The following is a 27,838-nucleotide window of genomic DNA, read 5'->3' on the forward strand; positions in this document are numbered from 1 at the left end:
TAGCCGGGCGGTGGTGGCGCTCGCCTTTAATCCCAGCACTCGGGAGGCAGAGGCAGGCGGATCTCTGTGAGTTCGAGGCCAGCCTGGTCTACCAAGTGAGTTCCAGGAGAGGCGCAAAGCTACACAAGAGAAACCCTGTCTCGAAAAACCAAAAAAAAAAAAAAAAAAATCCCATTTGCCTTTACATTGTTACAAATATTTTCCAAACAAGTAGAACTTACAACTGTCATACAAATAGAAAGCAAATGCATTCCACCTATTATATTTAATTCATTATTTGGAATATACCAATGAAGAAACCAGTGAAGTGTCATAGTCAGTTCAGAGTCCTGATCAAAGCACAAAGAATTACCAAATGCTGGGATAGTGAAACACATGGACAGATGGAGGAAAATGTGGCTGCTTTCACAGCATGGGGAACAGATCAGTGAACAGCCATGGAGGAAAATGTGGCTGCTTTCACAGCATGGGGGAACAGATCAGTGAACAGCCACAGAAGAAAATGTGGCTGCTTGCACAGCGTGGGGAACAGATCGGTGAACAGCCACTAGACATAATATATTTACATGTAGAAAAGGTAAAATTATTTTATACTGCTGTGTGTTATCTACAACTTACAGAGTTGTAGGATAGCTCAAAAGTCATGAAGACATAGACTCCAATAGTCAGGAAAGGGTGTACTGTGAATAATGCATTTTTTCTTTCAGGTAAAAGTTTTCCTTTCGTTGTAAAGAATTTACAGTCAATTGGAACTTACACCCTAATAAGAAGTTTACAGTATGCAGGAGTACTGTACACAGCATAAAAATTACATTTCTTTTCATTTTCTACTTTTATGAGATTCCAAAAGGGAGTTGTATAGAAATACACAAAATTTATAATAGCGTAAAAAAATATTTTTATTTCATTCTTGAGATTATAATTACAACATTTCTCCCTTGTGTTTTCTCCCTCCAAACCCTCCCATGTATCCCTCCTGACTCTCCTTCAGATCCATGGCTTCTTTTTTCACTAACTGTTATTGCATGTGTATATACATACATATTCCCAGATATTACCTGCTCAGTCCATATAATGTTATTTGAATGTACGTTTTCAGGGCTGACCATTTGGTGCTAGACAACCAATGGATGTGCTCTTCCATGGGGAAAGCCATCTCTCCCACTCCCAGCTTTTCTCAGTAGACTCTAATTCTTTGTGAAGGGTTGAGGCCTCGTGGGCTTTTCCCCGTCTACTTTGTCGTGCCCATTGGTGTTGTCCTTGTTCAGCTCCTGTTTGGACATAATGTTGATGAGACTTTATGGGTATCGCTTCTGATAGTAGTAGGAGATACAACCTCACAGCACACTCCCAGATCCCCTGGTTCTTATGATACCACCACCTCTACTGCAATGTTCCCTGAACCTGCAGAGCCCGTTTTGTAGATGAGTCCACTGGGGCTGGGCTACACAGCTCTGCATTTCGATTGGTTGTGGTTTTCTGTAGTGGTCTCCATCTGTTGCAAAGAGAAGTTTCTCTGATGAGAGGGCTGCACTTTCCTTTGGGTATAAGTAAATATGTTTATAGATTGTTGTTCGGGGTTATGCTGGTTTAATAAGTTAGTAGTTGTAGATTCTCCTGCAAGGACCATGATGTCACTAGCACTGAGAGGTTTCCCAGGTTTCCAGCACCAGGAATGATTTCCCACTTGTTTAGCAGAACTTGAGTCCAATTGGAGAGTCGTTGGTTACTACCAAGGTATGCATGCCACTCCTGTACCCATAAGAGTTGTTGTGCCATGCTGGTCTGTAGAAGCGGTTAACAGGCATCACAGTTGGGTAGGGCTATTGGTTGCCTCCCTCTTTTGGAAGCTTGTGTAGTGCCTTCTGTTACCAACAAATCTAGACATCTGGAGGGAGCCTTCAAGTCAGCTCCAGCTCAGGAGTTCCTGAGCCCTGTTTCTAAAGTGCATGGTGTCTTCAGCAATTGGGACTTAACTTCCACTCCCAGGATGTAACCAAGGGCAACAGCAATAGGCTGTATGTTTTAGAAGTCTCTTGGACAGCCCTAGCCGACAACTAAAAAGAGGACTTTCTCATGTCAGAATTGAAGTTTTTGTGATATGATCTTTGGCACTGGGAGGGAGCACCTTTGGCTCAGATGAGAAAAGTCCATTAAAACTCTGTATGTATATTATACAAGAAATTACATGTGTTACAGGTTTCTTTTAGCTAAATAGTTAATAGTATGATTCCTTGTGGCTTCTTCAGAATCCTTATTGGTATTTTACCCTCCCCTTCCTCCTTCTGTACTTACCTCCCTCGCTGCCTCCTCCCTAAAAATCCCCCCATTTTCTTATTTCCTCGCTCAGATAACTTGCATCCTGCTGTTCCCCTTTGCACTCCCCCACATTTTCTTTTGTGTTTACCTCTCTCCTTCTCCCATTTGTGTAAAATTTTTCCACCCCTTTTTCTCCACCAAGGAAAATTCACTTACAAATCACCCTTAATATTTCTTGAGTGCTAGCCAGCTGTTGGCTGAACTGGGAACATATCACCATCTTAAACTGTGACTGAAGCACTGGTAGGCTTGTGTTTACTCTTTGTGGAACACGGATGGAAGTTAGAGTTGTCCACTGCTCATCCAAAGGTCATCCATGTAACCTAGAACTCCTGTCAGAGACAATGAAAATTTGTCAGGACAAAATTAAGCAGAACTTGATGTATTTCTTGGCTGTATAGTAGTGATTAAATAAAAATTAGAGATACATTCATCTAAATTTTAGGCTTTTAAAGATGTTATCAGAGCCAGGCAATGGTGGCACAGGCCTTTAATCCCAGCACTAGGGAAGCAGAGGTAGGCAGATCTCTGTGAGTTCAAGGCCAGCCTGGTCTACAAAGCAAGTTCTAGGACAATCAGGGCTATTACACAGAGAAACCCTGTCTGGAAAAACAAACAAACAAACAAACAAAAAATAGTATCAGAATACATGTCTCCAAGATTATTCTGGTAATGGAGTAGACTATTATATTAATGGATCAGTTTCCAGAACCACTGGGTAACAGGACGGGTTACACAATAAGAGAAAAGGCTTTGCTGAGTGCACGTCAGTCAGGAAATCAATATCTAAAATATATAAACCGTAAAAATTCATCCAAAATTCCATCCAGTCAATAAATGAGCTGATGAACTAGACAGACAGTTCTCAAGAGAAGTCATACAAAATAGCCAATAGGTACTTGATAAGGTATTCAAAACTTAGCCATAGAGGAAATGTAAATGAACACTGCTTTGGGATTTTCTCACCTCACTCAGAGTGGCTATGGTCAAAAAAACAAATGGCAGTAAATGCTGGTGTGGAGGTGAGGAAGAGAAAGACAGATAGACTTGATGGAATGGATACTGGAGAACCACTGTGGGTATCACTGTGGAATTGCTCCAGCAAACTAAAACAAGGGCTATATTACTACTGGGTATATACCCAAGGGACTCTAAGTCAACACACCACGGAGACACATGCACACTCTTGTTTATTGTTGTGCTCTTCACAGTCTCTAATGGAAATCAGACTAGCTGTGCATGTTTTCTCTAGTATGGGAAGTCTGGATATAAATGTGTGTGTGTGTGTGTGTGTGTGTGTGTGTGTGTGTGTGTGTGTGTGTATGTGTACCCTTAGCCCCACGAAAGTAGGTGGAGAACCGTGGGAGGGGACAAAGAGATTGAATGCAAGTGGTAGGGAGAAGAGAGAGTGTGGAATGCGTGTGGCATAAGAGCAGGAAGGGGGGGCTCTTCGTGGGGAGAAAGATGACCAGAAAAAAAAACCCAGCTGGGGTGTCAAAGGAATTGGGGAGAGGAATGATTAAGAACAAAATATAATGACATGTATGTGAGAAGGGCTACACAATAGAAAAAGAAATGCCATGATGAAACTCGTCGCTTTGTATGTTAACTCACAATATTAATTTAACAAAAATGTTTTCATTTCCAACTCTTCCTCCCTACACACAAGAAACACTGGGCATTTTGGAAAGAGAAGGATGGAACTCAGAAAGAGAGCTGACATTCTTGAAATACCTCCAGTCTGTAGAGGGAAAATGAAAACCTGTTACTCATGGTGCAGTAAAGTATTAAACTGAGTGAGAGAAGGCAGTCTATACCCCAGCCCGTTTGCAGCAGCCTGGATTCAGGCTTACTGTTTGCTTCTCTTGGATAATTCAAATATATTTCAATTAATTGGGATACTCCGGGCACCTTCTTCCCTTTGAGATGCAGTCATTGGTGAATGAAGCCTGGCAGCTTTTCATCTCTCTTTCCATTCTTCTTCCTTTTCTCCTTATTACCAATACAAATTGCTGTATTGTGTGTGGAACCGTGTGTGGGAAACTCTTAATATACTCTCGCTTAGTCACCAGCTAGCTTCTCCTCCAGCACGACACACAAAACAGGCTTTCAAAGGTCATCTCTGTGATTTGCGGGGAGAAGCAGCAGATTTTTCAATGATTTCCACTTCAATAAAACTGTTTTGACTGGTGTTTAACCTGTACTTTACAGGTTTCTAAATGGCCTAATTATGTTTTCATTTTTAAAAAATCTAGCCTTGATAATCAGAGTAAAAGAATAAAAAGATCTCCCACCATGCTGAGCTTCGAGGAATGACAATGAAGGCTTGTGACTTTAAAGCAGTTTTGTTTAGATTAGCTGACTCATTAATGGAGTTGTCTGATGCTTGAAAAACATGAAAAGTAAATAAGAGGGCTTATTATTTCTATTCATTACAAAAACAGCATATACTAGATCTTGGTGTTAAATAAATTTAGATGATTGTACCACTTATTATGTGTCACTGAAGACCTTTGTGGGAAGTTTGTTTAGGTAATTTTTAGTTGAAGTTGTTCATATTGCACATCATGGGCACCTTAATAACTCTATAGTATATAGATTAAATGGGGAAATGAGACCACCCTAAACTGGAGCGTTTCTTAGTTCTAGGCTTTATGGAAAGGAAAATTATTTTTAGTAAGAGTTCAAAGTATCACCACAAAATACCAAAATCCAATTTGTGTTCTATCTACAAATACAGTGCCCCAGTAAATTCCAAGCATTAAAAGTAAAGGTCCTTGCTCTAAGATAGGAAGGGCTGTCTCCAACATCAACTTTTAGGGATACAGGAAGGTGATCAGCAGTGGTCAATGCCAATATGATCCCTGAACACAATTCTATGCTAAGGAACAAATGATGTACCCACCTCATTGTTTGAAATAACAGATACACAAGATCGGGTGCCAAGACCACAGCAAGTTCACAGACATGGATGGTAGCTGTTTGGAGTGTGGACATTGCTCTTGAGGATGTTAAAGAACTGTCTGCCCAAACAACAGAGCAAAGGAGAACCCTATTCTTCATTGCAGACACACAGTGTGAACTGAGAGGGGACTTGAGAATTGGAGGTTGTGATGAAAAGTTTCGGGCTCTACAGTAGCAGCTGAGGGGGTGATGCTGCGGCAGTGGAGGAGGGGGTGACATTGCAGACAGTGGAGGAGGGGTGAACAGACTAACCCAAGCTGAGATGCTGCTTGCTCCTGATATATATATATATATATATATATATATATATATATATATCATATATGTTATTCTTAGCACTATTTCTTCTTTTTCAATTGCCTCAGATTTATTCAGAGATAATTTAAGAATAAGATTTTCTGAAGTTATTTTCTGTTAACATCTCCCCCTCTTCCTGTTATTTTTTTCACCTTTGATTCACTTTAGATTTATTCTGAAATAACTTCAGATCTAGTTTTCCTGAAGTAGGTATTTTTTTCCTGATAATGGCCTGTTCTTGAAGAGCACTGTTTTTTTAATTTACTTCTTTCCCTGTAATAAAGCCAGTGTTATGTTTTTTAATGTGTATAACGGCAGATAGAAGGACTATACTGTCTAACAGCAGGTAGAATGGCAGCTGAATACAGATTCCATTTGAGACTGTGTCCATGAAGAGATTATTTCAGACTTACAGAAGAATTTGTATCAGCCAAGTCAAGTCTCAGAATCCATGCCAATAATCCTACAGACTTCATAAAGCAAGTCATACAGATGGCTTCTATATGCAATATAGTGTAAGGTGTGCTCAATGTATCACACATCCCAAATCTATGTGAAAGTAAGATACACATGAAATGAACAAGGATACCAATGTCCTTGGTAATACCAGTCGACTTTCAGAGAATCAGCCCTCCTTATTTTAGATTCACCAGTAAAAGTGTTTTCTGCATCATTGTACAAAGTATCATTTCCCAAATTAGTACTAGTACGTGGAGTTAACATAAATGATTGGTTTTTACTGTCGATGCCTTACCTAAAGCTGGCAAAGCTTTATTTAGCCTAAAAGAATCAACAGAGCAGCTCCTAATGATTCAAGAACATTCTCAGCTACCATCCACCCACACACCCCAGCCACCCACCCCAAACCTGGTTCTAAGCACCTCTGAGTCTCACACTTACCTTAACAGCATGTGTTTATGAAGTGTACTGCTCTTAAGGCTCTTGAGGAAATTCATCATTAACAATCCTGATCCTTTAAGAATGCCATCCCATACCTGTGTCTGTACATGTGTTTTCGATAGTATTATTCTATAGGCATTAGCACACGCTGTTTTTTAAAAAAAGAAGTATGCTCAAGAGACAAGAGTTGTAGACCCAGCACCGTGATTTGCCGAGGCATTAGTATTTGTTTTAGTTCAGTAGTATGTGGGTGGACATGTGTGTGGATATGGGGACCCGTGTGCAGATATGGGAACCCGTGTGTGGAAGCTAGAGGAGGATACCAGGTGTCCTGTTCTACCACTCACCGCTTCATTGCATTGACATAGGAGCTCTCACTAAATCTGGAGCTAGGCTGGTGGCCAGGGAGCCACAGTAATCCCCCTGTCTCCAACCTCCACAGCAGTGGGGCTGCAGGTATATACGGCCATGCCCAGATTTTCACACAGGTCCTGGGGGTTTGAACTCAGGTCCTCGTGTGCTTGTGTAGTAGTCTCTCATCTCCTAAGCTGTCTCTTAGTCCATGGAGATTGCTGTTAAGAACTCATTTCCTATACATATAATGGAGGTAGTTGTATTAACAACTGTGTGCATGGAATGAGATTAGGACACAGAGTTGGTTTGTCAAACACTAGGGAAATATCAGCCATTACTATTATTAGTCGTTTTACTTCAAGCTTGAAAAAAACCATTATGAATGATAATATCCCAAGGAACCTGCCATAGAAGATTTTATAAAAGGGCAGGAGAAGACCTTGGTGGGTTGGAGCTGAGGGGCCCCATGGTGGGTGAGAAAGAGACTTGCCAGGCAAACACAGCAGGTGGCAGCCATGACGGGGGGGGGGGGAGAACATGACATCATGTGGGCAGCACTCATTATTAAGGGAAGGGAAAGGGAGAGGGGGGAAGAGAGGAAGAGATGGGGTACTGAGGTACAGAGTAACCTCATGAGAAGAGAGGAGAGAAGAGAGGGAGAAGGAGAGGGAGGGGGTGGGAGAGGGGGAGGGGAATCAGGAGAGGGAGAGAGTGAGGGAGAGGGGGAGAGGGTGCACACAAGATCCCCTGGGGGGAGGAAGGGGAGGGGTTTCCTCATAAAGGGGATTTTACATAGGATGAGGTTGTCAGGACGCCAGGCTGGCCAAGGTATTGCCTGCTTATTGGCCAGGTCCCCAAGGGGCAGGTCTGAATGCTAACAGAAGAATCCAAATTATATGATGCTACCCACCATAGGACACTGATGTTTAAACCAGAGAAAACCTTTCTGAGGCAATAGCACAAATCCCAAAATGACTATCAGATTTTAGGAGCACTCTCTGAAATCAGGTGCTCATGGGAAAAGAGGTAAAAAGGAAGAAAAGAAAGAAGGGGAGGAGATTGAAGGGAGAGTAACGAAGGATGTTATTGATACTGCCAAAGGAATTGTTCTTCTTCAACGACGCTGTTATGAGAAATTATGCCATGCTGTGAAATGCCAGCCTTCTATTCTTAACTTGTTCACATGAATGCATTAGCTAAAATCTAGTATTGACAGTTACATTTTCATAATAATGTCAAGGAATGTTCATTGATTTCTTCCCTGAAGGAAAGAGAAGAAAAATTATTTTTCTAATGGAATTAATCAACTTGAGAGAGAAACACTCTAGTCTAGTAGTGTCTAAATTTAACTATAGCATCTTCCATTCTTGTTTATGTTGTTGTTGTTGTTGTTACTTTGTTTTGTTTGTTGCTTTTGTAATTGTTGCCTTATTTATTATCCTGTCTGTGCATGGTATGTGTCTGAAGGTGCAGGGATGCACATGCCACATATGTGTGGTTAGAAGACAACTTTCAGGAGTTGGTTCTCTTCATCTGCCTTGTTGAGACTGGGTCTATTTTGTTTCTTCCACTGTGTACTCAAGGCTAGCTGGCTATGAGCTTCCAAGTGATTCTCCTCTCTCCATCTCCATCATTCTATAGGGATCCTGGTATTACAGACACAGATCATTGTATCTGCCTTTTAAATTTAGCATCTGTGGATCAGACTCGAGTCATCAGGTTTACACTGAAAGCGTTGTTACCCATTGAGCCACCTCACTAGTCTGTTGCTTTTCTGAGACAGGTAGTCCAAGCTAGCCTAGAACTCATGATCTACTTGCCTCAATCCCCTAGGTACTAGGATTATAGGCAAGTACCACCAGGCTGACCTCTAACATTCCATTCTTTTTTTTTTTTTTTGATCAAGAAATTTTCTACCAGAATTTGCATTTGCTTTGGAATAATATCCCTGAAAAAGAATTTGCTAAACATTATAAGGTACTTTCAACTCTACTTTGCACAATTATATCTTTAAGGCACAGTTTTCAGACCACAGGCTTTCACAAACTATGTGTTCTTAGTTGTACGGCTGCAACTTGGTGTGTACATCACAAAGCAAGAACTTATCTAGACTGTTATCATCTGTTCAGTCACTTAGAGTAAATGTAGCTGAAGACGTGGCCCAAACTGCCATGGATTGGAGGCCTGCCAAAGACAGGCAATAGAGGAAGTGATCCATGTGCCCTCTGACCCTAGTCTACCTGCTACTCTACAGTCAGAGATTGCATCTGCCACCATCCAGGTCAGATTGTGAGGTGTGGGGACAGGCAGAATCTTCTTGACTCAGAAAGTATCATTCAGCCTAAAAAAGCATGGAAAGAGATACCAGAGAGTTTTTGTTAGAATTGTTAACTTTGTGTTTATTTGCTTGATTAATTTTCTTTTTCTTTTTCTTATTCTTTGTTTTTCAAGACAAGATCTTGCTGTGTAGCCCATTCTAGCCTTGAACTCACAGCCATACTCCTACCTCAGCCTCACAATGGCTAGAGTCACTGGTATGTGCCACTTTGCCCAGCAGTTCATCAGTTTCTTAGAGTAATTTTAAAGTTTGATGATCTCTAAGTGTTAGAAATATACTATTCAAAAGTCAACAAGTCAGAATCACAGACATTTTTCTATGAGATTTTATTCCACTTAGCATGTTAACAGCATTTCTTTTGTAAACTCTGTAACTAGGTCAAAATGGAATTATGATCCATATAATGACCCAAAAGGCTATATCTCCTAATCTGCATCGTGCATATATACAAAAATTAGTGCTCAAAATTGTATATAAGAAAACAAAATTGTATTCTACATGTTTGCCTACTCATATTGTAGCAGGAATCTTAAAAGTTCTTATTAATAAAATCAAACCCGAGGCCAGTTATTGGGGTCCATGCTGGTAGATCAGAGAGACAGAACAAGCCATAGCTATCTCACCTCGCTGGATCCTCAGCTGGTCTTGTCTCCTCAGACTGGAGGCCTCTGAGTCCTCATCCAGAATGAATCTCAGCTGAACTATGTTGCTCCAAAGCCTGAAAGCTTAACCAGCCACATGCTTAACCAGCCAAATGCTTCTAGCCAAATGCTTCTAGTTTCTGGTCCTCACGCCTTATATATCTTTCTACTTTCTACCACCACTCCCTGGGATTAAAGGCTTGCTTTCTGGGATTAAAGGCTGTCACCATGCTTGGCTGTTTCCAATGTGGCCTTGAACTCACAGAGATCCAGAGGGATTTCTATCTCTGGAATGCTAGGATTAAAGGTGTGAGTGTCACCATTTTCTAGCCTTTGTATCTAGTGGCTGTCTGTTCTCTGACCCCAGATAAATTTATTAAGGTACACAATATTTTGGGGAACACAATACCACCACACTCATATAACTATTCATTTAGGAATTTTAATAGGTGATCTCATAACTTATCTTCTCTTCACTGACTGACTGAGAGCCCAACACTCACATCCCCCATGAGCATATTAACAGAGGTCTACAATACACTAAACATATCCTTAAGGCCCACAGAACTCAGTTCTTGCCATTGTTTGAATACCTGTTAAGAGTCAGTATCACCTCTCAGTGTTCTTGCATTTGGGACTATCATGGCATGGTTAATTTCATATTATTGAATAACCTGATTATCATAGTCTGTGATGAAACATCATGACCTAAGAAACTTAGGGAGGAAAGGGTTTATTTGGCCTATACTTTCACATCATATCACAGGTTATCATCAAAAGAAGTCAGGACGGGAACTCAAAGAGGACAAGAACCTGGAGGCAGTAGCTGGTGCAGAGGCCATGGATGAGTGCTGTTTATTGGCTTGTTCAGCCTGCTTTCTTATAGAACCCAGGACCACCATCCTAGGGGTGGCACCAACCTACAATAGGCTGGACCCTCCCCCACAAATAGCTAATTAAGAAACAGGTTGGCCTACAGCTTAATCTTATAGAGGCATTTTCTTAATGGAGGCTCCCTCCCTCTGATGACTACAGTTTGCAACATTCAAGTTGATGCAAAACTAGACAGCACACTGATAATGCAGACTGATTATACAGAGAGATGGATGGTTTATGAAAGTGGAATAGAATGTTTTATAGAAGCTCAAAACTGCAAAATACTAAAATATTATTACTATAAAACCAAGTGCAAACACACAACTCTGTTTAGGGGAGAAGCCTCCATACCTAGTGACTCTCTATATTCTCATCACACCATGAGACTCGAGTTAATGCTACACAGATAAATAAAAGGTAGATAGGTAGGTAGATAGAGAGATAGATAGATAGATAGATAGATAGATAGATAGATAGATAGATAGATAGAATAGATAAATAAACATAACTTGGTGGGGGATAAGTGATTTAGTGCACATGTTGTTCTTGCAGAGGGCCAAGGCTTAATTTCTAGCACCTGAATAGTTACTCACAACCTTGTGTAACTCCAGTTAGAGCAAATCTGGTATCTTCTGGCCTCTGTGAACACCAGGCACACATGTGGTACACACACATACATGCATGCATGCAGGTAAAATACTTACATGCCTAAAATAAAATAAACGAGTCTTTTTTAAAACATAACTTTTTAAAACATCAAAAAAGGATACATTATAGGTCAGATTTATGAAAATAAAAATATGAAGTAGAATCCCAATTCTTCACAAAGAATGTCAGGAAGTGAATATACCTATATGTGTTTTAGGGAACAATAAAATATTTAATATATATTATATATGTATAATTTAGTTTTGTGATAGTGTACTATAATCAAACTTCTAGGTAGACAACTAGCTGTCATAGAAGTTTTGATTACAGAGCCTTCTCTGGAATTAAGGAGATGACCCAGAGACAGAGCATTTGCCTGTGTGAGCGAGACCTTGGATTTGTTCCCCAGTTAGGGAAGAAAAAAGGAAAGTTTCTCTGCGTATTACCACACATTAATATAATACCAGAAAATGATCTCACCCACAAAGAATAACAGGACTCTCTCAGAAGAAGACTTTTCATTGATTATGCTGCACTATAGTTCAACCCATTCTTTTAAAATATATTTGCTGTGCAAAGCAAAACTCTAAAAAAAAATTGATTCACTTTTAACATTGTATGTGTTAGAAAAGAATGAAATTCTTTCATTCAGGAATTACCCAAAATGTCTTGGTACAAGCAGAACTTATTAGCCAACCATACTTTAGTTCTCTCTATCATCCTGAACCCACCTAGTAATCCCTGTCACCCCCACCCACCAAGCCTGTATGCAACTATGAAGCATCCTCATGACTCACTCAAGATGAACAGAGGCGTTGGATCTGATTCCAGCTCCATTACACTGTGCTCAAGCCTTGCATCCTCTTTAGGAGGCACATAAAGAGCTCACAAGGAATTACACAACTCATGGGTTGGCGGTGTATCTGCAAAGGAGGAACTATATTATTAATTTGATGTTGGATCTTTGCTCTAAAGGGACTGGCATTTAAAAGAGGTGCCTTATTTATTGTTTCTGTCATAGAAGCATTCCACCATTAGATTTAGTTTTTCTAAAATCAATGCTTTTTAAAACTTCAAGCATCCCAAATCAGTATGTTAATTGTATACTATAATTAATAGTTGCCATCTGCCCTTATGACTGAGAGTTGCTGAAAGATTCTGTGTGATGGTGGTTTCAGTATGGAAAAGAAGTGGTATGATAGAATAAGTCATCGTACCATACCAAACCATCAGAACACTGCTGCGATCTTAGAGATAAATGAAGAATTTTCCAGAAAGCAAATCAACTGCCCCATCACCCAGTTCAGCTCTGATGTCCAATTGCAGCTTCCTCACAGCCCCTGACAACCCGTTATGCAGCTAGTTCAGGTTCTCCAAAAGAAGCTGTTGCTCTAGGATCCCCCTAAATGTTCTGAGAGCTGGTATCTGTGGGGTTCTGCAGGGACTTCCATTTCTATGACTCTGAACCTACATGAAATGAGTTATTACTGGGCCTGGCTGAAATGTTCTATGGTTTAGCATAAGCCTAGGATGTTAAGCATCAAGATGGCTTCTATGTCTTGTCTCCATGGAAAGGGTGATCTGGCGCCACTAGAACAGCAGCCAAGGAAGGATACTTGCTACAGTTCACTTGTTTGTGACTGAACAGCTTTAAAGGAGGAAAGGTTTGAGTCACGGTTTCAGCACATTCATTCCATGGTCACTTGACCCAGTAGACTTGAGGAGAACATTGTGGCAGTTCAAGCACGTGGCAGAGAATAACTGCTCATCTCATGGCCAACCCAGAAGCTCAGCAGTTCATATCATCATGAACCTGGAAGCAGAGAAAGACAAAGTCACCGCTTTCAACTTTTCCCATCTCATTTTTCTTGGTCCCACAGAATGATTCCGCCCACACTCAGGGTGACTCTTCCCCCGACTCAGGTGACCTTTACAGAGCAGTCTCATGGATATACCCAGTGGTGTGCTGCACACAATCTCCTAGGTGATTCTAAGTCTGGTCAAGTTGACAACAGAGATTACCTGTCACATATAGCATGGTTGTACTGTTCCAGATAAACTTGCTGATACTTAGAGGACAGCTTCACTTGAACCAGGAAGTCGTTGAATACTGATGCAGGCTTATATAATGTTAGTTTTAGAGAATGTATCAATCCTTGTCTTAGAATATTGGTAGCTACATCAGTTAGACAAGTTATTATGAATTCCTAGAGAAAAGTTATCTTTTCGTTATAAAGTGCACCTTAGAAACTTCAATGTTTCATTTCCTTTCTTCATTGGAATATATTGTGTGAAAAGGTATATTCTCATTGGGATATTTTCATACATGCATATAATGTTATTTGATCATATTTGCACCCCACTTATTCCCTCTGCCACCCATCTACCCTTTCTTCTTCCCTGGAATTCCTCCCTTCTACTTTTATAAGACTTAATTATTTTGTATGGCACTACCTTCCCATTCACAATGTGAAAACCATCATTTCCTTTATATTCACAGAAGTGAAAGGAACACAGTATTGACAAAGAAACTAAAGAAATTCTCCCCAAGGCCTTCCCTGATACAAAGGGAATAAACATTACCCTGTTGCAAGATCCATCTTGGGCCTGCCAATGCCTGGAAGCAACAGGTCCCTAAGCTTCCAACCAAGAAAATTCCTGAGTGTCTTTGAATTCAGAGAGGAAGAAGTTGTTGAGAGCAGGTTCCCCCAGGTTTTCTGGATGTGATCAGTTTAAAAGCCTGAATCACAGTACAGACAGGGGGACCAATACTTCACAAAAATTCAGGGTCACTTGGGCCAGTTTCTCAGAATCTACAACATTCTATCTTCTTGTCATCACCGCTCCTGGAAGAGAAAGAAGTAACTGGAATAAAACACAATGCAATCACTTTGCTGTGTCCCATTCTGCAGATTTAGAAGCAGTACATTAAATTCTACTCTCTGAGAACCTGGACATTAGCAGAAAAATTGAAAAATATTATAGAAACATAAAGAAACCATGAAATGTCACATTTTTCCTATGACATTCTTTTAATGGGTTATTATTAATAAATTGCTGCAAAAAGATTGAAGTATTTGGCAGAAAAACAATGGTTACTTAATTTACAATAAAATTAAAGGAAAATTTTGGTTTTGGTATTATCAAGAATTACATTTGAGAGTTCCATACTGATATATATATTGATATATAGTCAATAGTTGACTCCATTGGCTACTAGGTGTCACTACGTACTCCCTCTCTGAAGCCCTGGATGAGCTCTTCTACCCACAAGCTTCTTGCTGACTTGCACCTGATGACCTCCCACACCCTCACTGTCCCAAGCATTTTCCCCTCCACTAGGCCTCTGGCTCTCCTCAGCAGTTTCCCACTTCTTCAGGATGATAAAACGCATTGTCAAAGCCTTCCCAATTCCCATCCCCATTCATACGGTGCCAATATGATCTCCCACAAAAGAGCTGTCTGTTCATCCTGAAAAGGCTAACACCTGCAAAAGTGTCCTAGATTCCATTTCCTCTGCCTCCTTGGATGACCCAACCCATCATAAAGCCCTCTTCAGTTTTACTTTTCCTAAGACATGTACAAGTCCATCCTAGGAAGCCTCCCCTCAAGTCAGGGGTTTACAGGAATTCTTGTCCTATATTCTCAATCCATATCTTGACAATAATCTTGAAAGGATCCAATTATTTTCTAAATACTGAGTTCTCCCTTATTGGTAGTAAGCGCCATGCTAGATGTTAGGAATACAATGAAAAACATGTCATATTTACTCCTTCTTGTAAAGAAATAGGAGCCCTTCCCCAAAGCAAGCCACAGCACTTGTTATAAATACTAGCAAACTACTACCACTTGTTACAAGTACTATCCTAAAACAAGGTGCACAGGCAGTCTTGGTGAATCTCTGTAATCCTATCACTTGGGACACAGAGGCAGAAAGATTGCAAGTTTGAAGGTAGCCAGATACTGATGGAACAAGACCTTGTAGCAGAAGGAAGGAGAGAAGATAATAAAGCAATAAGGAAGGAAGGAAGGAAGGAAGGAAGGAAGGAAGGGAGGGAGGGAGGGAGGGAGGAGGGAGGGAGGGAGGGAGGGAGGGAGAGAGGGAGGGAGGGAGGGAGGGAGGAGGGAGGGAGAGAGGGAGAGAGGGAGGGAGGGAGGGAGGGAGGGAGGGAGGGAGGCGGTAAATAGCTGGCATATACAGAAACAAGAGACTCTATTGTAGAGAGAGTGGAGAAGTCTTTCTCTGTGATGGAATATTTGAGAGAAGACATCAAAGACAGTAAGGAGCCCCAGGAAGATTAGGTAAATATTTATTTTCACTAATAGGACAGCATGTATGAAAAAGGCTACCTGGGCTTACTTAAGTCAAAAAAAAAAAAAGTATTCTCACTTGTTCCAGGGGTTGGAATGCCATGATTAAAATATACCAAGCAAATTTGAAATCAGTATGACCTCTGCAGAGACAAGATCATGTAACCATGGTCAGGAGACAGGACCTTTTCCAAACTGAGATAGACAACCATTGAAATATTTTATTAGAGAGGAGTGAGAAAATGTCATCCATTTTAGGCATATGGTGAAAGAATTAGGAAAAGAGAAATAAAAACCAACAGAAAAGGTAGCAACTAGTATAACAACCTGGCCTGCCAAGGTTCCAGTGATGACAGAAGATTGGGAAGATTTTGTAGTGTTGTACATAGAATCAACAGGATTTGCTCATAGGTCCAGTGAAGGGAGAAATAAGGAGGAATAATTGGGATGAGCCTAAGGCTTCTGATGTGAGCAACTGGATGGATAATGGGGTCCCTGATTACCATGGGAAGGAATATACCAGGGGTTTCACAGGGAGCATTGCAGAGGAGGACATGGAAAGATTGTAAGAGCCAGAGGACCAAGGAATTTGTGTGAGACCGTGTAAGCTAGGAAAGCCAGAAGCTACATCCATAATGTCTTACCAACACAACTGCCCAAGCGTGAGATGAACAAGGACAGCGTATGTAAAAAGACAGACCAAAGTGGTAGGAGAAAGCCCAGGAGGCCTCCACCCTACAAAAAGAACTACAGTTGACTAAGGAATGCTGAAAGCGGGAGAAATGGTCTCCCCCAGGGAAGAGCACCCCAACTAGTTATCCAGTACCAACGAGTCAGCTCTAGAAATACACATACAAGTAACTTCATACAGACCGAGCAGATTGTACTTATATACGTAGAAGTGTGTGTGTGTGTGTGTGTGTGTGTGTGTGTGTGTGTGTGTGTGAACAACTAATGAAAAAGAGGCTATGAATTCTAAAGAGAGCAAGGAAGGTTCATGGGAAAGTCTGGAGGGAGAAAAATGAAGGGGAAATGACATGATTATATTATAATCTCAAAAATAAAAGAATTTTATAAAGGAAAAAGAAGTATCTTTTCATGCCCAGCTTATTTCAGATTACCATATTATATGCAGAAAAATTACTGGAGTGATGGTTCAGTGACTAAGAGAATGTACCGCTCTTCCAGAGGACCCAAATTCAGTTTCTAGCACCCACAACAGGTGACTCCCAACCACTCATGACTCCAGCCTGGAAGGGAGCCACAGCCTCTGGCTTCTGTTGGTACTGCACTCACTAGCGTATACCAAAGCACGTGAATATACACCTAGTTAAACCAAAATTCTTTTTTTATTATTTAAAAAAAATAGTAGTGCACTGGAGGCCAATGAGATGGTTCAGCATGTAAAAGAACTAGCCGCCAAGCAGGACCATGTGAGTTTGACTCTGGGGACCCACGTGGTAGAAGGAGAAAACCAACTTCAGCAAGTTGTCCTCTGACCTCTACTTGCACACACACCCCACCCACCTGTCTGCCCACACACATTTAAAAATAAATATTTTTAAAACTTATTTGAGAGAGAGAGAGAGAGAGAGAGAGAGAGAGAGAGAGAGAGAGAGAGAGAATGGGAAGTCCTTTCAGGGGAATGAGGTAGAGAAAGAAATAAAAGGCGGTCAGATCAGACATACCGTTTATTGATAACACAATCTTGTGACTGAAAAACTACAGGTCATACACACATACCCACACACCCATATATGCTCAGGCACACACACACACACACACACACACACACACACACACACACACACCTGTACGCACACTCACACACATAAACTTGTTAGAACAAATAAGCTAATTCAGGCTGGGATACCCTTTTAATCCTAGGAGGCGGAAACAGGCAGATCTCTGTAACTTTGAGGCCAGTCTGGTCTACATAGTGAGTTCCAGGACAGACAGAGCTACAAAGAAAGACACTGTCTCAGAAAAGAGAGAGGTGGGGGGAGGGAGGGAGGAAAAGGGAAGGGAAAAAAGAGAGAAGAAACAGAGAGAGAGAGAAGGAAGAAAGAAAGAGAAAAGCAGAATGAGAGAAAGGAAGGGAGAGAGTAATAAGCTAAGACAGTGTCATTTACAATACCTGCTAAAGACGCGTTTAACAAAAGCTTAGGGATATATGTGTATACACTGAAGAATCTAGGTATTAATGAGCTGACAGCAAGAAGCCACTGCTCCTTTTCTAACCCATCACCCTTCAGTCCAGCTGAACAGCTTACACCTTCCAAAGCCTGCTGTTTTTCTCTTCACTGTGTGATTCCCTTTCCTGGAGATCCCCTTTATCACTTCTGCCTGTTAGCCAGAAGGATGGTTACATCCTTCAAAGCCTTCAATATGGTAGCAATCACCAGGTAAGCCTTCTCATCATCCATGCTGGACCCATCAAGCTATTCCTTCCGACCACTCAGCGGGTCACTTGCCCCCATTCGAATTCCTGTACATTTCTTATTTCAGTTGTTTGCATAGGTCATGGCTCCTTTACTATGTCATAATTGTCTCAGGACAAGAACTATATAATATACTTTTTGCTTTTGTTCCATTACAAATCATAAAACATATCTTGAATATATGAATTATGGCTTTAAGAAAATGCCAGTGATGAACAGTCTTAATTAGAATAAATCATTGTTTGGGGTACTAACTCATAAATCCACAGAGTTCTCTCTTCCATGTTAGTCATGATGATCTTACCCAAATTAACTTTCCTTTGAGTACACATAGACAATTTGGGAGACTGTATTACAAGGGAGGACCAAATATGCCAGTTATTCCTTCCCTTGAGCAGAGAGAAGTTCTGTTATGCGTCATGGAAAATTAGAGCACAGTAATAGAATGTGCCAACAAGACTTCTTGTTGAGTGATGATTTAGTGGAAATGCTGTTTTGCCTCCTGTTCCTAGGTCATAACTTCCTTCTCAAAGACTTAAGCTGGATGTTCTATTGACTTTGTTTCTAGATCACACTGACAACCATTGGCTATGGAGACAAAACGCCCCTAACTTGGCTGGGAAGATTGCTCTCTGCAGGCTTCGCACTCCTTGGCATTTCTTTCTTTGCCCTTCCTGCTGTGAGTATCTTTGCAACAAGAAAGCAGCTTCAATTGGGTCCTCAAGGCTTACTGGAGGGAGCCTCCACACATCAGTGTTCTGAGTCAATGGTCTATCTCATTGACTGATACTGTTGTTCTAATCAAAATGTTAACTTTTCTAAATGCATCCAGGTAGATGATGGACAGAATATGGACTTGAGTCTTTTTCATACCAGCTATATCTGTATAAACATGTAATTCAGATTATTTCAGCCAACATGCCACTAATACAATTTAAATGTTTAGAAAGATTTAAAGATAGCTTCATTTAAACTAATTACTGCAATTTGGTTTATAATGTACACAAAGGAAAAGACAGATGTGTACAGGAGTTCATTCCTTTTCCCAAACACTTGAATGAAAAGCATCTGACCTTAAGTGTTGTAAATGTGTCAGATGATTTATTCCTGTGTCACACAGCATTGATTTTATTTTTCTTAATGAGCAGTTTCTGCGTTTAGTCAGAATGAAAAACACATTTCTCTCCCTCCAAGCTTCTGATTAGTTTTTCTTCAATGGACGAAGCTGGACTTTCTGGTCATTCTAGCCTGTTGTTTCTTTAAAGGCAGTTGGACATGACATCACAATGTACCTCTTCCCCTGCGGACATCACTTTCGTCCCCTCCATCTAGGCTGGGCATCAGGCAGTCAACAGTAAGGAGCGAGAGTCCAGCCTCAGCAGGGGCGCCTCAGGAAAACAGTCCCATCCTTATCCCAAGCAGCAGGCCGTGGCATGTGCAACGCCTGTCAGACTGAAACCTGAGATCCCAGGCCGGAGAAAGCTGAGCACATGGAGGTCAGATGGGGATTTTCAGTACCCCAGACTTCAGCTCCCAGTGCTTATTCTTTGACTGTAAATGACCTCAGAGGGCAGTCCTGTCCAGCTCTCGACTAGCCAGCTGGTTCAGGCCTATACCACTCAAAACCAAGGCAAAGAGACTGCCCAGACTACGCACAGACTTGGATGTTGCACCTCAGTTTGAGTTACATTTGTCACTTACTGTGTAACTAACTACATTAGTGTGCATGGAATGCTGTGGCAGGGTACCAAAGACTGGGGGTCCTCAACAATAAATAGAAATTATTCTCACAGTTCTTGAAGGCTAGAGATGCAGATCCAGATCCAGACATTAGCAGGGTGGGACCCTTCTGAGAGCCCTGAGAGGGAGAGTATTGTTCCAAGCCTCCAAACTTGAGGCAGAGAGGACTATCCCTTTTATGTGTTTAACAACATTTATATCTAAATTCCTTTATCTTATAGGGACTCATTTGTATGCTTAGGGCCCATCCTAATGACGTCATCCTAACCTGAATACCTCTAGTGAGGACCCTCGCTATCTCCAGATAAGCCACATTCTGAAGTACAGGCAACATATGAATTTGGGGAGACACAATGTAGCTCAATGATTTTTTTTAGTATGTTTCTTCATTGAATTAATAGAGGAAGAATTATTGAGTCCAGATAAGTAATGGATGGAATAATGGGATAATGTAAATCAAGTGATTACTATGAAGAAAACCAAAACACTCTCCTTCATTTGTAAGACTATAAAAATATGTGCTGGTGCACACCTTTAATCCTAGCACTTGGGAGGCAAAGGCAGGCAAATCTCTGAGTTCAAGGCCAGCCCAGTCTACAGAGAGTTCCCGGACAGCCAGGGCTACATAGAGAAACCCTGTCTTGAAAACAACAACAAAAAGTTTCCTGATGCAAAATGGTAATATAAGACAGATGGGGCAGAATTTCCCATATCCAAAGTAAACTCTTTTTGTTGTTGTTTGTTTTGTTTTGCTTTTTGAGACAGGGTTTCTCTGTGTGGCCCTGGCGGTCTTGGAACTGACTCTAGCCTACTGTACAGAGTCCCCATTGCCAGCCCAAAGTCAGCTTGTATGGCTGCCCCAACAATCCAGAAAAGACCAGAGAAAGAATTAGTAATCAGACTCTCTGCAGGAAAATCCCTTTGGGAAGATTGAAAAGTAGTTTTGGGCTTCTTCCCCAAAAGTAATGGCACAAAATACCTGCTGTTTTATGTTTATATCTACCCTGAGGTCACAGAGATAAATGGACTATTATAATAGACAATAGAGGCCAGCATAACATATACTGCATGGGAACAGATGTTGGAAGACTAATGGCCAGGGCAGGAAATGCAAATCTACAATAAGCAAGCAGAGATAAGTGTTCAAAGTGTGGGAAGACTGGAGGCCAGTTAGAGTTAGAGTCAGGCCCCCTCTGAATCCTCCACAGTGAAATGCAAAGATCCTAGAAGGAAACTCTGAACCATGCCAGGGAGGTTAAACTATGTTGTTGTGTAAGGTTATGGGTCAGAGGCTAAGTAGTCATTCATGGAAATGTTCCCAATAAACTGATTGCCATTTTAATGTACAGATTAAGCTAATCTATATTAGAAATCTGTAAAATGTGCTTGCATTAAACAGAACATTTCCTAACAACGCCAAGAAACATCCACTGTGACACCTTTTACTGTGCTCTCACCATAGGTGCTGAGTTGTCGTTTTGTCCTCTGTCCCTACCTGCTAGCCAACAGTGCAGCCTGGTTGAAATTCTGAGGATGCATCAGCATTTTGCCGGGAAAGTGTCTTAGTTAGCGTGACTATGGCTCGGATGAAACAGCATGACCAAAAGCAAGTTGGGAAAGAAAGGGTTTATTTCACCCACACATCTAGGTAACAGCTCATTATCAAAAGCAGTGAGGACAGGAGCCTGGAGGCAGGAGTTCATGCAGAGGCTTCAGAGGTATACTGCTTACTGCCTTGGTCACTGCAAGGCAATGCTTCCTAACTCTACTTTCTTAGAGAACCCAGGACTACTAGCCCAAGGACAGCACCACACGTAATGGGCAGGGAACTCCTCAGCAATCACTAATTAAGAAAATGCCCTACAGGCTTCTCTATAACCCCATCTTATGGAAACATAAGTAATTGAGATTCTCTCCTCTCAGGTGACTCTGGCTTGTGTTAAGTTGACAAAATTATTTAGCACAATTGACCCTTTGTCAACTTGGCACACAAACAAATCACTGTTAAGCCACAACCTTCCCTTTCTTGTTCATCCCCAAGATTACACATTAATACTGATCACACAATATAAAATATTTTCCAAATTAAAAGGTTCCACAGTCTTACAAATTCAAACATTTTAAAACTTCAGTCTCTTCTTTTAAAACCCAAAGTCTCTCAACTGTAGGCTACTGTAAAATCAAAAATAAACTAAATGCTTTCTTACTTCCAGAGGGAAAAACCAAGGCATAGTCACAATCTGAACACAGCAAAACCAAACTGTAACTGTGTAAATAACTCAATAGCCAATGTCTGGGATTCATTCACGGTCATCTGGGCTCCTCCAAAGGGCTTGGGTCACTTCTCCAGCTCTGCCCTCTGCAGCACATACAGCTTGTCTTCTAAGCTCTAGCTGGCTCCACTCCACTGCTGCTGCTGTTCTTGGTGATATATCCCACAGGGTTCCTTGGTACAACTGGGCTGCACGTTCACCAGTAGCCTCTCCTGGGCTCTCTTTGGGGATTCCATCCCTGTTACACAGGGCCAAGCTTCAGCTGCTCTCTATGTCTTCTCTCTTCATGCCTTCAAAACCAGGACCCCCTGGGTGACTCTTACACTACCAAATTCGGCTGCCAAGATGAGATACAACCTTGGCTGCCTCTGGAACACAGCTTCTATGTGTTGACTCAGAGGAAACACTTCCCAGAAGATTTCACCTCAAGGATGCTGGTCTTTTCTTAATCACAGCTAATTTCTCAGCCCTAGCTGACCAGCATCCACTGTCCCAGCAAAGCAAAGGTTTTACTTTAGTGGTTCTGGCCTCTTGTGAATCACAGCTCATTCTTCAGCTCTAGCTAACCAGACACCACAGATTCTTCACAAAAAAAATCCCAGTAGAGTCTTTGTTTCCCTCTGAAACTTCATAAGCCAGGCCTCCATCATCTGCATTGTTCTCAATATTCTTTTTTTTTCAATTATTTATATATATATTAAATGCCGAATGTCATTTATTGAAGGAGAGAGGAGGTCTTAAATACAGGCTTACAGCACAATGGGAGAACCCTGGAGGGCAGAAGTTCACTACTGATGTTTTACAATCTTGCATCTAAGCTGTTAACGCCCATTATTCAGGATACACAGACAAGGAACTTCCCTTAAGCATTCAGGAGGGTGGAACTTGGCAGGGAATTAGCATAGGGAGGATATCAAGGTCAAGGTCCGCAAGCAAGGCAACAGTTACCCAAAACAGGGGCCAGGGCCCTACAGGTCCCCCTTTTATTAAAAAATGAGCTTCTGACTTGGGTTGCGTGGGACGTCAGCAGGTCACCTTACCTGTTCTCAATATTCTTATCTTCCAAACTCCTACAGAAAAGCTTATTGAGCCCTTAGTATTCGATGGATTTTCTAGGCCAGAGTTTCCAAGTCCTTTCACAATGGTCCCCAGAAGAACATGGTCAGGTCTGACATAGCCATACTCACTATCCTGATACTGACTTCTGTCTTAGTCACTGATCTGTTCTGTTGCTGTGAAGAGACACCATGATCAAGGCAACTCTTACATAGGAAAGCATTTAATGGGGGGCTTGCTTATAGTTTCAAAGGGTCAGTCCACTATCCCTGTGGCAGGGAGCATGGTGCTCATTGTAGCCCAGGAACAGTAGCTAAGAATGACATCCTGATCCACAAGCAGAAAAAAATAGTCTGGGCCTGGCATGGGCTTCTTAAACCTCAACGCCCACCCCCAATGACACACTCCCTCCAACAAAGCCACACCCCTTAACCCTTCTGAGTAGTGCCACTCCCTGACGACTAAGCATTCAAATATAAGTTCCTATGGGGGCCATTCTTATTCAAACCACCAAGAAAAGGTTGAAGAGGATTGTGAACCTTTCTTCTTTGGGGATTCCACAACCCAGGAAACGGACCATGGTTTCCTATCTGACCTTGACAGCAGAAGGACTCTGTTGCACCTCACAGGATCAACAGGTCACTTACCCCAAACTCCACTCTAGCCCACCTCTCCAGCTCCCTCCAGTCCTAGGCTCCTAAACCGCTGCAGACCAACCTGACTTCTTCACAGCAGCCTTGTTACAAGCCGGTCTGGCTTGCTCCTCCTGAATGGATACCCTAGCTATAAGTGGCATTTATTCTGAAGAAATTGGCCTTTATCAAGAATCAGCTCCTTCAGATATCCAGCTAGTTTAAGTTCAATGTAACAACTAGTTCTATTTGACTTGAAATGTTAATTATTCCACAAACACACATTTGCTACTATCTTCAAGCATTAAAAATATTAACAAATATTTTCTCAACATTTGTTAATATATTACAAATATTAAAAATATATTTTAATATATTATAAATGTTAATAAATATAAACAAAAATAGATTGCAAAATATAAACACATGTTAAAAGTCAATATTGCTTGGTTCCCATGTTGAGGGGGCAAATTGGGCTTCTTAAAATTGAATGATAAGGAGGAGTAAACATTTTAAATTTTTGTCAAGATGTTTTTCTCACTTGGTATTTATGTAGCATTTATTGGCCTAGAATCAAATAATAATTGATTGAATTAATCAATATAAAATATTTAATCAATATTAAAACCTAAAATTTTAATTCCTGTTAATCTAGAAAGTTAATGAAAAGCAATTTGTAAGATTTTTGCATCTACAAAGGGACAGGGAATGAATGAGATCAAGATACATGATGGGAAAAACACATAGAATAAATAAATTTTATTAAAAAATGTTTTGTACCTATTGTCAGCATTTTAAGAGATGGTGTGCATATTGAAAGATGAAGCCAGGGTGCGTCTGTGTGCATAAATCCTAACAGACTTCTGCTTAGAGACACTGGCCTTTATGTGAATAGAGGTAGAGAAAAGTTGGAATAGAGACATAACAAGACAGGGAGCAGACCAGGCTTAATAACTGCTATAATGTACAGTCTGGCACAAGAGACGTGTAGTAAACAGCTGCCATCTACTAAAATATGTTTCCAAGCAATGCCAAGTGATTTTCAGAATATCTTAGTTTGCTTTGTAGATATTAAATTGTACTATGTAGGACCTGTGTTCATTTTCAAAAGGGATGTGACTCTCAACCCCCTTATCCATATATTGTACTCAAAAATGATAGCTATTGCTGTTAACCCAATGTCTATAAAAATCTGAATTATGTTCAGAGCAAGTAATACACAAATATTGACTATATATATATATTACATATTATAAAGATATTTTGTGTTCTCTCCTGTGTGTTTATACTTAATGGGAAATGAAGTTAAAAGAAAAATCAGTCAGTCTTTCCCACATAGCCTCATTTAAGAACTACAACAAAAAAGTATTTGGAAGAGGAGAGCATTTGTGATAGCAAGTGCAAGAAATATTATTTAAATCTATAAACCGACCGTACAAAGCAGCTTTCTACAAAGCTTAGCTTGTGTAATCACAGCTGTATGAGATGGAGACATTAGACAGTACAAGACCTGCACTGAAGGCAGAGAGAAAACAGAACCCATGATTTAATTGCTCGTTTCAGGGCACAGTCATTTATCTTAATTAATAATAGAGGAGGGCTCTGCATACTAGTAGCAAATAGTATTATTTTACAATTCTGTATTCTAAACATGATTGCATTACTTATTGTCTGGTTATTGTCACCGATGTGCTTAGAATTGTGAAGTCTCAAGATAAGAGGAAAAGGTCAAAGGTTATCTAGAGCCCCAAAGTATCTCAGCAGAGTTGTCACGTGGCCAAGACTGAATACCATCTAGAGATAAACAAATACCATTTTCCAGGAGGTATCACCTTTGAGCTGAGGAAGGGTGGCACTGGGTGCTTCTTACCTGCAGAAGATACCGACTTGGTGCTTAAGATACCCATCTCTAACCTAAGGGTCAGACTCCTTGAAGCTTACAAAGGGCTCATAATTTAGAGCTAGCAAATAAAACCCACAGACCGAAAAGCAGTGGAGCCCCCAGTGTCATACTAGTGAAGTCAAGAACACAAGACTGAAGAATTTAGCAATCTCTGAATATGAACCCAAGGTTGAGACAAAAGGCATCATGATTTCACAAATGTCGAACCTAAATGAACTGAAAAGAGAGGCAAACATCAAAGAACTAGAATTTTCACAGTTCAAGATGAAAAGCATGAAGCCAGGTGGTGGTGGTGCATGCCTTAATCCAAGCACTCAGGAGATAGAGGCAGGAAGGTCTCTGTGAGTTCGAGGCCAGCTTAGTCTACAGAGCTAGTTCCAGGACTACACAGAGAAACCCTGTCTTGAAAAACAAAAATATAAAAAAAAAGATAATAAGCAATAGGAAATCAAACTAGCAACGACAAGACGGCTGGATCTAGAGATGGTTAAGAGTACACACTATTCTTGTAGAAGGCTGGATTCCATTCCCCAGCACCCACAGTAAGCAGCTTTCAACCACTCTTATCTTCAGGTCCAGGAGAACTGACTCCATCTTCTGAAATCCTCTTACTTGCACACACAAATGCACATACACATAATTTAATGGTATAGTAATCTCACTAACCCCATATTCCAAACAGGTGAGCCAGAACCAAATCAAATCAAATCAAAACAAACAAACAAACAAACGAAAATGCAAGACATGCTGAAAGTACCAGATTAAAACTGAGGAAAACATGAGTAGACTTGTCAAGCTATCATGCTCCTGTTTCTGACATACAGACAAGCAAAACCTCCAGCTCCAAAACCGAGGAGAGCCCATCTTCAAGGGCTACCACTGGGATCATTGTGAACCTCACCTCCATTTTTCCCAATTTGGAGTATGATGAATGTACAATCCCCAGTGTCTCATCAGTACTAAAAGTAGCCTTGTGTCTACAGAAGCAAGACTAAAGCTCCCAAACTTAAACCCCAGTCCAGTCCAAAGTAGAGTTTATGCCCCTAAATTCTATCACTTAAAACCACTTGCTTGAATTTAATGATCATTTTTCTAGGTGTGATGCTTCTTATGATACCAGAAATCAATTATTGATAATGTCCAGTTGATTTACTACAGAACAAGAGTCATGCTTTTTGGGTAGTATTACCCAACAGCTTGCTACTACCTGGCACTGTTGTAGCAGAGATAATACTGCTTTGTATAAATAATGTGTGTATGTATTGTCAACACATTACATAATGTTTGTCTTTTTTATAGATTCATTTGAAAGATCTTTAAAACGTTATTATTTTTTTTTTTTTTTTGTATTTTGTTCCAGGGCATTCTTGGCTCAGGTTTTGCATTAAAAGTACAGGAACAGCACCGCCAGAAACATTTTGAGAAAAGAAGGAACCCAGCTGCCAACCTCATTCAGGTAAATGTCAGTGTGATAGGTAGATGGCAACATCTGTCTCCAGAAGTTCTTGTTGGGTCATTTTCTAGTTACCATGCTTCATTGCTTCCTAGAGCTACTGAACTGTCTTAAAAAAAAAAAAAAAAAAAAAAAATGAAGTCAAACTTTAATGAACAGCCTAGAATTTGAGTAGGTGTTGTCCCTTACCCAGACAACAACAACAAAGTATGTTTTTCAGAAAATAGGCTATGTGTTGTTCAGATTAATTAACCATTACCAGCAACACTGTGCAGGGGTTACCGGTCATGTCACTCCTGGAAAGACCTAGTATATTTTATGAATCACTGTGTGAAACTTAATTGGTCATTAAGAGATGGAGCAGAATGCAGCATCATTCCTGATATTCCCATGACTTTCTCTAGCCTGTTGGATGCTTCTGCTGGGAAAAACAGACATGTTTAGAATGCTAAGGTTTCGCCGGGCGGTGGTGGCGCACGCCTTTAATCCCAGCACTCGGGAGGCAGAGCCAGGCGGATCTTTGTGAGTTCGAGGCCAGCCTGGGCTACCAAGTGAGTTCCAGGAAAGGCGCAAAGCTACACAGAGAAACCCTGTCTCGAAAAACCAAAAAAACAAAAAAACAAAAAAAAACAAAACAAAAAAAAAAAAAAAAAAAAAAAAAAAAAAAGAATGCTAAGGTTTCATGTCTGTGG

The 27,838-nt window shown here is 40.8% G+C and overlaps 1 protein-coding gene and 1 long non-coding RNA gene across 3 annotated transcripts in view; one reads left to right on the forward strand and one right to left on the reverse strand.

Moving 5' to 3' along the window:
- Kcnq5 (potassium voltage-gated channel subfamily Q member 5) overlaps positions 1-27,838 on the forward strand; it is a 543,303-nt gene that overhangs the window by 430,358 nt on the left and 85,107 nt on the right. For both annotated transcript variants that reach the window (XM_028868060.2, XM_028868061.2), the window contains exons 6-7: positions 18,658-18,768; positions 27,054-27,149. In XM_028868060.2, coding sequence (XP_028723893.1) covers positions 18,658-18,768; positions 27,054-27,149 — 207 coding nt within the window. The remainder of the gene's footprint in view (positions 1-18,657; positions 18,769-27,053; positions 27,150-27,838) is intronic.
- LOC119086742 lies at positions 484-14,168 on the reverse strand. The gene is made up of 3 exons (XR_005090085.1): positions 13,921-14,168; positions 12,135-13,150; positions 484-2,651 (listed from the first exon to the last, which is right to left on the reverse strand). It is a non-coding gene; the product is annotated as an uncharacterized LOC119086742 (long non-coding RNA).

Source organism: Peromyscus leucopus, chromosome 16_21, assembly GCF_004664715.2.
Source record: "Peromyscus leucopus breed LL Stock chromosome 16_21, UCI_PerLeu_2.1, whole genome shotgun sequence".
In the NCBI taxonomy this organism is placed as follows: domain Eukaryota; kingdom Metazoa; phylum Chordata; class Mammalia; order Rodentia; family Cricetidae; genus Peromyscus; species Peromyscus leucopus.